This window comes from Octodon degus, unplaced genomic scaffold, assembly GCF_000260255.1.
Source record: "Octodon degus isolate 3935 unplaced genomic scaffold, OctDeg1.0 scaffold00020, whole genome shotgun sequence".
NCBI classification, from domain to species: Eukaryota; Metazoa; Chordata; class Mammalia; order Rodentia; family Octodontidae; genus Octodon; species Octodon degus.
The window spans coordinates 360240-372912 of NW_004524596.1; the positions used below are offsets into that span (position 1 = coordinate 360240).

Below are 12673 nucleotides of genomic sequence, written 5' to 3' on the forward strand. Positions count from 1 at the left end.
CCAGGGGGCGGGGCTGGCTGGCATGTGGTGCTGGGGGATTGAACCGCGGTCCCTGTGCTTTGCTAAGCTTGTTCTAAGTAGGCGCTTTAGACCACTGAGCCATCTCACCAGGCCCTCCCTGGTTCTTTTTTCCACTTTTCTATGGTGTGAGAATACACATTCGGAAGAAACAGTACTCCACATTTTGCATTTTACGGTTTTGGTTTTATTTTGGTGGAACAGGGGACTGAATATATTAGGGTTTTTTTTGCAGCCAATGGGCCCCTAATGCTCCTCTTGGACACTGGAGAGCCTGTTTTGTTTTCTTGGTGGATCTACAGGCCTGCTGTTTTATTTTATTTTTGAGGCAGAGTCACAACGATTGCAATGATCCTCCTACCTCAGCCTCCCAAGTGCTGGGGTTACAGGCAAGCACCTCTACATCCAGCCTTAAACCTACTTGTTTTTTACTTCGGTGAAAAAATCTGAGGGTTTTGTTGTTGTTGTTGTTTTGGGTTTTTTTTTGCCATTGTTCAATTTCATCCCCTTAGAGAAACTTTCCCTGAGCAGCACTTTATGTAAATGACCCGCCCAGTTAATCTTTGTAACAGTCCTTCCCCCACCCCCTCTCCCGCTTTCTGAGACAGGATCTTGGTACGCAATTCAGTTTGGCCTTCTCTAGTGCTGGGATTACAGGGGCGCCCCACCACGAGGGATGTTTTGCTTTGTTTAAAATAGGGTCTATTAAGTGTAGGCTGATCTCCAACTCCTTATGATCTTCCTGCATCAGCCTCCAGAATGCTGGGATTACCACTAGGAGCCACCACGCCCGGCAAGTACTGTCCTCCTTCCGACCTGATACTACTTCTAAACATTTTTTAAAAGTTTTGGTACCTGCCCTATCCCGTTTCTTCTTCCTGGAATATGTTTTACAAGACCATTACCTTGTACACACATGCCAAATTGTTTTTTAACGAATATTTGTTTTCCAAGTTTTTTCTAGTTAACATTACTTTATCATAAAATTAACATTGTTAGACCCTTTAAACATTTTGGGGTAGATCGAAATACCCTGCAATTAGACATTCCAAATTCCACTTAAAACTATAAAGGCAAATTAGATTCATGACTAGGCAAGTTTAACTTTCACGTTTCACTTGTTAAACGGGATCACTATTCTTTCCGTCAGATTAAATCCACACAACGTAAGTAAAAGCATTTTAGCAGTTAGCACAATTTTCCCAACGTTCAAGTAAACCCTAATTGCTCCGTGCTACCGGCCTCAGGGGATCAAGTCACGTGTAGATCCACCCGGCCACCGCTGGAACTGCTCCAGCCGCAGTCCTCGCTTCCGCCAGACGCAGGGGAAGCCGGGAAGGGGGCGGGGCCCGAGGCCAGACACGCACTTCCGCCCTCGCGCGCCTTGCCGCCAATGGGCCCCAAGGGCCCGCCCCTTCCGCACTGGAGAAAAACGAGCCCCCAGAGCGTTTTCCGGCGGGAGCTGTGGCTCCTTATCATGGTGAGTTGGGTGTCGGGGGATGAGGGATCCCGTCATAGGTGGTGCCTTTGACCCTGTCTTGTCTCGAATCGGCCTCAGAATGCCTCAGCGGCCCAGCGAGGGGTCATCGGAGTCGCGGTCGGGTCCTTCGGAGAACTGTCGCCCAAATGGTTCCTCACAGCTCACTCGCAACCCTCTGTCCCTCACCCGGTTCCTGGCTTTTGGGGATCCCGTTCCCGCCTCTGGCTGGGCTGAAGAATTTATGACTTATCCTCTGTTGAGATTTCCTTGCTGTGAAAATAAAAGTCTCAGACGGCATCACCGTTACACCACTAACAAAAGACCTGAAAGCAAGTCCGCAGCAACAACGTCTGCTGTATTGGGAGGATGCTTAGTGCGGCGGCAATAATGCCGCCCGAAACGAGGCCAGGAGTCGGGTTTTAAGGCAGATGACCCGCTCCTCTGCTTGGGCTTATTGAAAGGCGGGTGGCTTGATAAGGCAGCGCCATCCCTAAGGCCCCGTTAGTTAGGCGTTACACGGAGTTAAGGTGTTGGGAGAACGCCTCACTGCTGCTGTGTTTGTGGAAACTATTGAAAGATCCCAGTACCCGTTATGGTTGCTGGGATGTCTTCTTTCAAAAATTCATTAGAGGAATTAGTCATTTGGGGTCTTTAGAAACCATGTCTGTCCCTCTTTCACTTCTATGTGATATTAAGAGATAGTTATTTCAGATATCAAAGTCCTGTGCACTTCTTGAAATTATCAGAATAAGAATTCATTGAGCATTTTTTGGTAGCTGAAAAGGAAGGGGGCTATATTTCTGCGTCTTAGTACTACTCGCTTTAAGAATCTTGTCCTTAAGTGAATATGGTCGAATTTTGTAAATTTTCTATAATCCTTTGCAGACAAGAAAAGTGGGTGAAACTTTATTTTGGGGGGTTTAGGTTTAGCACAGCATCCAGCTATGCTTTTCCCAAAGTATGCTTCAATATATACTATTGGGCCAGGGAGGTGGCTCAGTGGAGTAAGCGCTTCCCTGGCAAGTGCAAGGGCCTGAGTTCAGTCCCTGGTTGGGGGGGGGAAATATATAGATATAGATATAGATATAGATAGATAGATAGATAGACACACATATATAGACACACACTATTATATTTGACTTTATTACTCCCTTGCTTAAAGTGTTTCCATTTGGTTTCTGTATCCCTCAAGACATCACTTTCTTGTTTGTTTGAGTTTTGTTGTTTTTTGAGACAGGGTCTCCTTATATAGTTCAGGTGTGTCTTGAACTCACTATGCAGCACGGGCTGGCCTCAAATTCATGGTGATGCTCCTGCCTCAGCCTCCCAAGTGCAGGGGTTTTGGGTACACATGGTCAGCAACACCACTGTTTAGTATTGCATACAAAAACACCCATACTCAAGCATCTTGACGTTTACAACCTCCTACACACAAACACACAGAATTCATTTCTACTGAGCTATGATGAATTGTTTGCAGCACATGCTGTGTGACTGGGACATTTTTAATATGCTGTTCCATTTGTATTGTTCATTATCCCCTACTTCCATTCCTTATTAGTATGACCCTTATAGGTCCTTAACTTTTTTCTTTTCTCCCAGTGTTTTAATCTTGAAACTTAAATGAAGACTGAAGTTAAACAGAAATTATCAAAAGATCACAATTATTGAGTAGCATTTTGTATCCTTGAAATCAAAATAGTTCGCACATCACCTTTGTTTTTTTTTTTTTTTTGGTACCGGGAATCAAACTCCAGACTTTGCACTTGCCAGGCAGGTGCCTATGCCACTGACCTATCTCCCTAGCTTCACACATAATTACTTAAGAACATACTAACATTTATTAACACCTTACATGAAAATAACATTGTTCCTTTTATATTGGATTAGTTTATCATGGCTTTAGGATTACATAAACACTAGTCTTGGCAGGTGAGCGCTTATTCTACTGAGCCATCTCCCCAGCCCCCTAGTCTTTACTTGGATTTCAGACTTAGCCACACTTTTGTGGTTTATCTTTCTTTTTAAAAGTTTTTTGCTGCAGTGTTTTTCCTGTAAACTGAGTCTCAAGCTGTAGTTCAGGCTGGCCTGGAACTCATGGTGACTATCCTGCCTCAGCCTTCTGAGTGCTAGGATTATGGGTTTGTGCCAGCAAGCAAGCCTCGATTTACTGTGTCTTACGATGATTTCAAGCAAAGAGGTAAAGTAACTGAAACAGTGAGTTCCTCTGTACACCTGGCCTGGCATTGAGAATTTTTCACATTCTGATACTGTTTTTCATTTGTCATAATTTTTTTTTAATGTATTTAGTACAGGGTCTCACTACACAGATTGGACTCAGTGATCCTCCTGTTTTCAGCCTCCCAAGTGCTGGGATTATAGGTGCCTGCCACCACTCCTAGTCTCAATTGCTCGCCCCAAGGGTGGGGCCCGGCAGGCACTTTGGGGATCAAATCCAGTCTTCGTGTCTGCCTAAGCAGGTGCTTTAATCCTCTGAGCTATCTGGCTGGCCCTTCATTTGTCATAATTCTGCCTTCCCAGGATTTTAATGCAACTAATGGCATGTCTAAGGTTTGTAAAAATGAGATATGCCTTCTTATAACTACTAAAATCTCTACGTAGGAAGATCATGCCTCTGCTTGAATTGAATCTGAAACTTTTTCAGTCATAATTACCCTGGTTCCACTGTACTTTTCTGGGGCTTCAGTTTTCTAGTCAAATTGCCCAGCTTCAGTGAGTCAGAAGTACATTTTGGTTGTCACCTTTGCTATCAAAGAAAATGTCTTGTAAAAAATTCAAATATTTTAAAGTATGTAGCAGTTAATGATCAAATTATTCCCTGACCCACTGACAACTGTGAAGAAAATTTTGTCTTAGAAACAATTACTTGCTTTTGGTGTGACAAAGTTGTCTGATTAAAAGTAGCTGTAAGCCAGGTGTGATGGCCTCCTCTGAGGCAGGTGTTGCAGTCCATCGTGGCCTGTATAGTGAGTTCAAGGCCAGTGTGAGCTATATAACTTTAAGACCGTGTCTCAAAAAAGCTGTGGAGTTTTGCTTTTGGAAATCTGCAAACGAGAAAAGATCAGACCAAACTTTTCAGCCTGTGAAGGCTTAAGTAGTTTTGAATGATAACTGAAGCAGTTAGTAATCATAGTTCTTTGGCATTGTTCCTTATTACCAGTAAACAAATTCAGTTAATTATAACTGTTATGGTTTGTGTCTAGTTGTCCCCCCCAAGCCTCATGTAAATTGCTGGAGGAGCAGCAAGAGGTGCGAGGGGTGGGGCCAGAGGACCAGGGCAGGGCTCGAGGGGCTGGGCCAGAGTAACAGAACCATTAAACTGGCGTCTTGCGCTTCCCCCCCAGGTGTGGTCTCTCTGAAGGTGTGGAAGGGGTCATCCTGGATGAGGCAGCACCCTAGCCTCCACCCAAGACCCTGTAGTGTAGGTGGGTGGTGTCTGTGATTGAGGCCGCCTCGCTCGGGCAGAGAGATGCTTGGAGAAGACAGAGGCACCGACCCTCTTTCCTGAGCAAATAAGGCTCCAAGGTCTTGCTACGTAATATAGGCTGTTTTAAACATGAAACTCCCAGTAACTGTGAGTTAAATAAACCTTTCCTTCCCACATTTTGAGTGTCAGGTATTTGTCCTAGCAACGAGAAAAGAGTAACTAACACAATAACACACACAGTACCCTCTGTGGCCTTCCTCGAACATATAAAGATTTCTGTCTCTACTACTGCATCCCCAACTCCAGTATTACAAAATTATATAGCCGTACTTTCTTCAAATATAAACTCCTAGAGATTCCTAGGGTGTCAAGATACTTTGCCTGAATGCCTAAGTGAGAACCTTAGAGGTTTTATTATCATAGTTGTCCAAACTTTCATATATTTCATTTTGCTTTTTAAAAAATTTTACAGGTAAACAGGGGCCAGGGAGGTGGCTCAGTGGAATAAGCTCTTCCCTGGCAAGCAAGAGGACCTGTGTTCAATCCCTAGTTGAGGGGGGACATGTGAAAAAGATTTCATAAGATGATAGGAGAATAACAATAGCAAATGCATTGCATGTTACTATCTTTAAAGTAGTTACTGAGATACATTTCGTTTTAATTAGGTGACATTTTATTTTGAGTAGAGCTCTTTGGTAAAGTTTCCTTATGTTTCCCCCTGTTTCTTCTGGTTTAAGTTGCTTAATCTATTTAAAAATAAAGACAAGAAAACTGGAGCTAGGGCTGGGGAGATGGCTCAATAGGATAAGCACTTGCCTGGCAAGCACAAGGGCCTGAGTTCAATCCCCGGTTCCACAAAAAACAAAAACAAACAAAAAGAAAACTGGAGCTAAAATGTCTATATTTCAATTCCTGCTCAGCTCTTTACTAGCTTTGTAACTTTAGAAGAGTTACTAAAAGGGTAAGGGGAGATAGTTCAGCACCAAGTGCCTGCCTGGCAAGCACAAGGTACTGAGTTCGATCCCTGGTACCAAAAAAAAATTTACTGAAAATTATTTTTACCCTGTAGGGTCTTTGTATTATTTATATATACAAAGTGTCTAGGAAAGTGGTTGGCATGTATTATTGGATATTGAGATAATAAATATTAGTAATGTAACATAACAGGTACTGTGAAGATTACATACTTAGATGCTGATTTGTATATTTTCTTTTTGTTTTAAAGGGGACAATTCATCTCTTTCGAAAACCACAAAGATCCTTTTTTGGCAAGTTACTACAGGAATTTAGACTTGTAGCAGCTGACCGAAGGGTAAGTTATTTCTTAACCTCAATTTAAATTGGTAAGTTTTAAGATTAATAGAAATTGGTGAGGCCAGGGAGATGGCTCAGTGGAATAAGCGCTTCCCTGGCAAGCGCAAGGGCCTGAGTTCAATCCCTGGTTCTGACCAAAAAAAGAAATTGGTGTTAGCTATCATTCATGAGTTTCCACAATAGCCCATATACTTTATTTTTGCTTTTATCCTCTTTTTCCCTTTGTTTGGCTCAAGTTTGCTCTGTAGAGCTGGTTTCTCCCCTATACCCATTTACCCTGTGCTTTTCAAATAAACTTTTTGGCACCTTTTTAAAAAAAAAATTGTACGGGGCTGGTGAGATGGCTCAGTGGTCTAAAGCACCTATTTAAAACAAGCTTAGCAAAGCACAGGGACCGCGGTTCAATCCCCCAGCACCACATGCCAGCCAGCCCCGCCCCCTGGTGGGCTGAGCTGGCCACACACACACACACACACACACACACACACACACGCATAAATAAAAAAAATAAATAAATAAACATTTGTTTGGCACTTATAGTATTTAGATGCCAATAGAATATTCACCTCTGACAGGACAAAATAAATAAATAAATAAATAATTTAAAAAATAAAATAAAATAAAAAAATAAAAAAAAAATTGTAGGGCTGGCCAGTGGATTAAAGCACCTGCTTAGGGCCCAGGGAGATAGCTCAGTAGAATAAGCACTTGCCTGGCAAGCGCAGGGTCCTGAGTTCAATCTCCAGTCCTACAAAAAAAAAAAAAAAAAAAAAGCCCCTGCTTAGGCAGATCCTGTTATTGGTGCCAGCCTCACCTCCAGGGTATGCTGAGACGAGCAACTGAGATTGGACATGGTGGCACGCACCTGTAAACCCAGCACTTGGGAGGCTGAAAATGGGAGAATTACTAGTGTCCAATCTGTGTAGTGAGACCCTGTGGAGCCTGTACTAATACATTAAAAAAAAAAAAAAATTTGCTAGTGATCCTACTGCAGTTTTTATTGTTCCTTGTTGGATAAGTATTTTTTAATGTAAGATTATTGTTTTGGTGTTCATTTGTTTTGCTCTGGTGGGAAGAAACAAGGTCAGTTAAAAGTTATCTAATTCTGAAGTGTTTCAAAGAGAATGCTTTTTGTTATAGTTGCTTTTTTAAATTTTTATTATTTTTTTATTTTTAGAGATGGAGTCTTGCTGTATAGTACAGGCTAGCCTTGAACTTACTGTGTAGTCCAGGCTGGCCTCAAACTCACAGCGATCCTCCTGCCTCAGCCTTCCAAGTGGTGGGATTAGAGACGTGTACCACTGCACCAAACTCCATTTTTATTGGAGAAGTTTGGTTTTGTTTTGTTTTGTTTTGGCTAGCTCAGCCTGCCTAAGGCAGGTCTGGTACAGCTTGTGGAGCTGTGAATCGAACCCCAGTCCTCTGTGCCTGACTTGGGTTTCCCCAAGTAGGCGCTTTAAAGAACTGAGCTAACCTGTAATCCTCCCCAAACTCCATTTTTATTAATACTTTAAAAAAAAATTAAAAGAATGTACTCTTAAGCCATGAAGCCATGGTTTTTCTTTTCTTTCTTTTTTCTTTTTCTTTTTCTTTCTTTTTTTTTTTTTTTGGTACCAGGAATTTAACTCAGGACCTAGCACTTGCCAGGCAGGTGCTTATGCCACTGAGCTATCTCCCTGGCCCAAGCCATATTTTCTCAAGCAAGAAAATTATATCATGTTTTGATGGTATAAATAAAAAGATGTAATTGGTAGCCCTTTGGGCTACTTATATAAAGCTCCTAACTATGCTATTTTCATTCTTCTGGTATTGTCTGAATTGCAGATTCTGTGAAGGCAATGACTATGACTGTTATGCTCACTTTTTAATGGGCATATAAAATATGCACCCAATGTATATTTAGTGGTTTTACTTATTTATTTTTATGTATTTGGTATAGAGTCTCACTGTGCAGCTCAGACTCACAGTGATCCTCCTATTTTCAGCCTCCCCATCCCTGGGATTACAGATGTGTGCCACCATGCCTGGTCTTGGTGGCGAGTCTGGGGCAGGGCCGGTGTGGCATGTGATGCCAGGGATCGAGCCCCGGTCCCTGAGCTGTCTCACCAGTCCTTCATTAATAGATTTATATAAAGGCAGTTTTTTTTTTTTTTGGTTCCTCCAATGCCTTCAGGGCACTTTTGGCCAGCGGGAGAGGTGTGAGTTTCGAACTCCAGCAACCTGAGGCTGACAGCTTTGTGGAAGCAGCCGCTTAAAGGCCTGAGCTAGGGCCAGGCCCCCTAAAGGCAGTTTTGATGGAGTATAGTAAGTACTATTAGTGCCATTGGTTTTGTGCTTTTCTTAGTTATTTAGTCTTATTTCCCTGGTTTCTAAAATCTTGGGCTATAGTTAGAACTCAGTTGGAAGTATTGTCATGCCCTTCATATTAAAGATCGAAAATTAGAGAAATCATCTGTTTCTTAGATTCTGATCCCCTTAGTTTGACCTCTTAGAACAGATACATACAGCTCTGTGCTGTTGATGGAAAACACTTATCTTAACCATGTGCTTTACTGAAGCACGTAACTAGAGCAGGTAGTAGGCGAAAAAATTGCAGTAATCCCCCATTTGCTCTTCCTCTTTCCATGAACTCAGTTACCTGCAGTTCAAAACTACTAACTGGTACTTTCCAGAAATAAACAATTCATTAAGTTCTAAATTTTGCACCATTCTGAGTAGCATGATGGAATTTCTCAGTGTCCTTCTCTGTCCCAGGCTGAGACTTGGACCATCCCTTTGTACAGTGTGTACTAAGTACCTTAGTCACTTAGTAACCACCTTGGTTATCAGATCATCTGGTTCCAGTGTTAGTGTCACTGTGCTTGCTTGCTTGCCTGCCTGCCTGCCTCCCTACCTGCCTTCTTTCCTTTCTTTTATTTTTGTGGTACTGGGGGTTGAACTCAGGACCTTGTGCTTGCCAGACAAGTGCTTAATCTACTGAGGTACCTCCCTGGCCTCTCCTTCTTTCTTTTTTGTTGCTGGGAATTAAACTCAGGACCTTACGCTTCCCAGGCAGGTGCTTTACCACTAAGCTTCATTCCTGCCTGCCCTTTATTTGTTTTTCTATCCAAGTTATTCAGTAGCCTATCATTATCATTCTCTGCCCTCACCTCCTTTCTACTGCATTTCCTTCCATCGGGCTTCCCTAGGAAATCCTCAACCCTCATTCTTGGTTCTGTCCATATTTACTTGCACATTAATTTTACATCTGGGAATACCATCTGGTCCCATAACTGTCACTGCCATTGATATGCTGATGCCACCATATATATCTCAGACTCTAGCCTCTCCCCAACTCTGATTGCTGTGCATCGTGGCCTTGTCAGTATTTCCGCCTGGATATCTAATAGACACCTCAAACATAAAATAGTCAAATCTGAACTGTAATCTTCAGTCGCTTCTTCATTAGCTGGCCCCTCTTCCAGATATTTAGACCAGAAAACTTGGAGTCATTTTAAATGCCTTTTCTTCCCTCATTCCACAGATGTATTTTATAAGCAAATCTGCTAGCTCTATTTTCAGCATAATGGCCAGACTCTTCTAACATGTTTGTTGCCTTCAAAGCCACTACCAAAGTACTATCATTTCTCACTTGGATTATGGCAGCCACATTCTTTTTAAGCTTAGGCTGACCCTGTACTCACTATGTAGCCCAGGCTGACCTCGTGGCATTCCTCCTGCCTCAGCTTTCTGGTTGCTGGGATTACCACCACACCTAGCCCATAGCCACATTCTTAGTGGCTTCCATACCTTTCTGTGCTCCCTTGTTGATAAAGATGCCAGAATGTAAACTATGTCACTTTCAGTCTTATTTGTTGTTTTGTTATTGTTGCTTTTGAGATAGCATCTTGCTGGCCTTGAACTGTACAACTCAGGCTGGCCTGGAATTCATATGATCCTTTTACCTCAGTGTCTCGGGTGTTGAGGTTACAGGCATGCACCACCATGCCCAACCATTTTTATTTGTCATAAGTGGTATTTCTTTTATCATACAAGCACTTTATGATGTCCCCCCAGACTCCTTCCACAGGGATCTAGCTGTCTTCCTGCAGGTACTCACGCTCCAGAACATTTGCACTGTTGTCGTGGTTTCTCTCCCAGATACCAGACCTTCACCCCTTTCAGATTTTTCTTTCATTATTTTGGAATGCCCTCCTTTCTTTCTCTGACTATATCCTTTTTTTCAAGGTTTATGTCAAGTTTTCTGTCTTCTATGAACTTTTAAGCTATTGAAATATTCTCTTTTGCAGACCTATTTTATATGACTTACTTGGTAAAGTAAGTACTGCCTTTTTACGTTTTATTTTGTTTTGTACCTGGAATCAAACTCAGGACTTGGGCTACTGAGCTATATCCCCAGTCCAAAGTACTGCCTTTTTTTGATAAGTATTTAGATGTAATTGCATTTTATTATTTTTTAAAATATTTCAAAATTATATTCAAAAATAAAAATTAATTGTGAGTTCAACTAAGAGGCCAGAATGTAGTGTATCATATGTATGAATCTGTGATCAATTCACAATACTCACACAGTATTTGATTAGGTTAATATATACAAAAATATCAACTAAGAAAATGTTTTAATGGTATAAAGAATTACTAAGAATAAACCATAACAAAAATACTGGAATGGCAAATATATGACCAGCACTTCTCACAGTTTGGGGATAGGATATCTCACAAAATTCTAGAATGTGTTGGACGTGGACAGTGTCCATGACGCTTACTGGTGGCCAGGTGTCACTTGCGGGACTGAGCTACTGCTATTTCCTTGATATCCACCCTGCAAAACCAGACAGAATCATTACCCTTAGGGTGCAGGAGAAGTCCATTTGTAGAGTATGCTGATGGAAATATTTTGCTGCTGTATACAGCAGAATAATTGCAAGACTGCTGTTGAATATCTCTTTTTCTCCTGTGTGTAATTGTTTGCCCTATTTGGTGGGTTCTTTCTGTTCTTTCATGGAGTTGTGGTCATTTTGATCCCTCTCTAGAATATCATTTAGTAGTCTGTGTAGGGTTGGCTTTGTCATCATGAAATTCTTTAGTAATTCTTTGTCATGAAAGTATTTCACTTCTCCATTAAACTTGAAAGAGAGTTTTGCAGGGTATATCAGTCTGGGTTGGAATAGATGTAATTTTTTTTTTTTTTTGGCGGAACTGGGGATTGAACTCAGGCCCTTGCACTTGCCAGGGAAGTGCTTATTCCACTGAGCCATCTCCCCAGCCCAGGAATAGATGTAATTTTTTTTTTTTTGTTTTTTTTTTTTGGCAGAACCGGGGATTAGCTCGTTAGATGTAATTTTTAAATTAAGAAAAATTACAAGATTGAGACAAGGAATGCCATCAAGCCATTTACTCAGGTTTACCAGTTACAAACATTTTGCTTCATTTGCTTTAGCATTATCTTTACATACAGATTTTTTTTTATTTTAACTTTTTTTTTTTAAATATTTATTTATTTTTTTATTTATTTTGTGTGTGTGTGTGGCCAGCTCAGCCCACCAGGGGGCGCGGCTGGCTGGCATGTGGTGCTGGGGGATTGAACCGTGGTCCCTTTGCCAAGCCTGTTCCAAGTAGGTGCTTTAGACCACTGAGCCATCTCTCCAGCCCCTTTACATACAGATTTATGGAGAAAAAAAATGATCAACGTGCATGTTTTTCTCAGCTATTTGGGAGTTTCTTTGTCAAGGTTTATTTTCTCTTAAAATTTCCCCTTCTTAAATTATTCTTTTGGATTTGTATTTTATAATAATATTATAATAGGGGCTGGGGAGATGGCTCAGTAGAATAAGCACTTGCCTGGCAAGCCCAAGGTCCTGAGTTCAATCCCCGGTTCCACCAAAAAAAAAAAATAATAATAATAATTTAGTTGATGGTAATCATGGTAGATAGAGATTTTCTTTTTGAGACAGGGTCTTGCTATGTAGTTTAGGCTGGTCTTGAATTCGCTCTGTAGCCCATGCTGGTTTTGAACTCAGTATTCTCTTGCCTCAGCCTCCTGAGTGCTAGTATGATAGGTGTACAGCACCACACCAGTGACCTGGCCAGGTTTTTGAAGGAAGTTCTGCTTATTCTTAGAGTGAATTACAGCAACATGAATGGGCCCAGTGAACTGGATTAGCATTGTACAGATAACAGTGATTTTGCTTTTCACAGTCCTGGAAGATACTGCTCTTTGGTGTAATAAACTTGATATGTACCAGCTTCCTGCTTATGTGGTGCAGTTCTACTAATAGTATAGGTATGTCACTAATTTTATTTTTATAGAGCTAGTTTGACTTCTATTTTTCTGATTTTAAATAATGGTGTATTTTCTTTGTATAGAGTATATTCTGATTTTAGTATATGTGCTGCCGAAGCGAGCACTGTAT

At 41.4% G+C, this 12673-nt stretch overlaps 1 protein-coding gene across 1 annotated transcript in view; it reads left to right on the forward strand.

The window, feature by feature from the left end:
- The first annotated feature begins 1433 nt into the window (after positions 1-1433).
- The window catches only part of Slc30a6 (solute carrier family 30 member 6), a 50942-nt gene continuing 39702 nt past the window's right edge, over positions 1434-12673 (forward strand). The window contains exons 1-3 of the mRNA XM_004627593.2: positions 1434-1498; positions 6172-6258; positions 12459-12543. Coding sequence (XP_004627650.1) covers positions 1496-1498; positions 6172-6258; positions 12459-12543 — 175 coding nt within the window. The 5' untranslated portion in view covers positions 1434-1495. The remainder of the gene's footprint in view (positions 1499-6171; positions 6259-12458; positions 12544-12673) is intronic.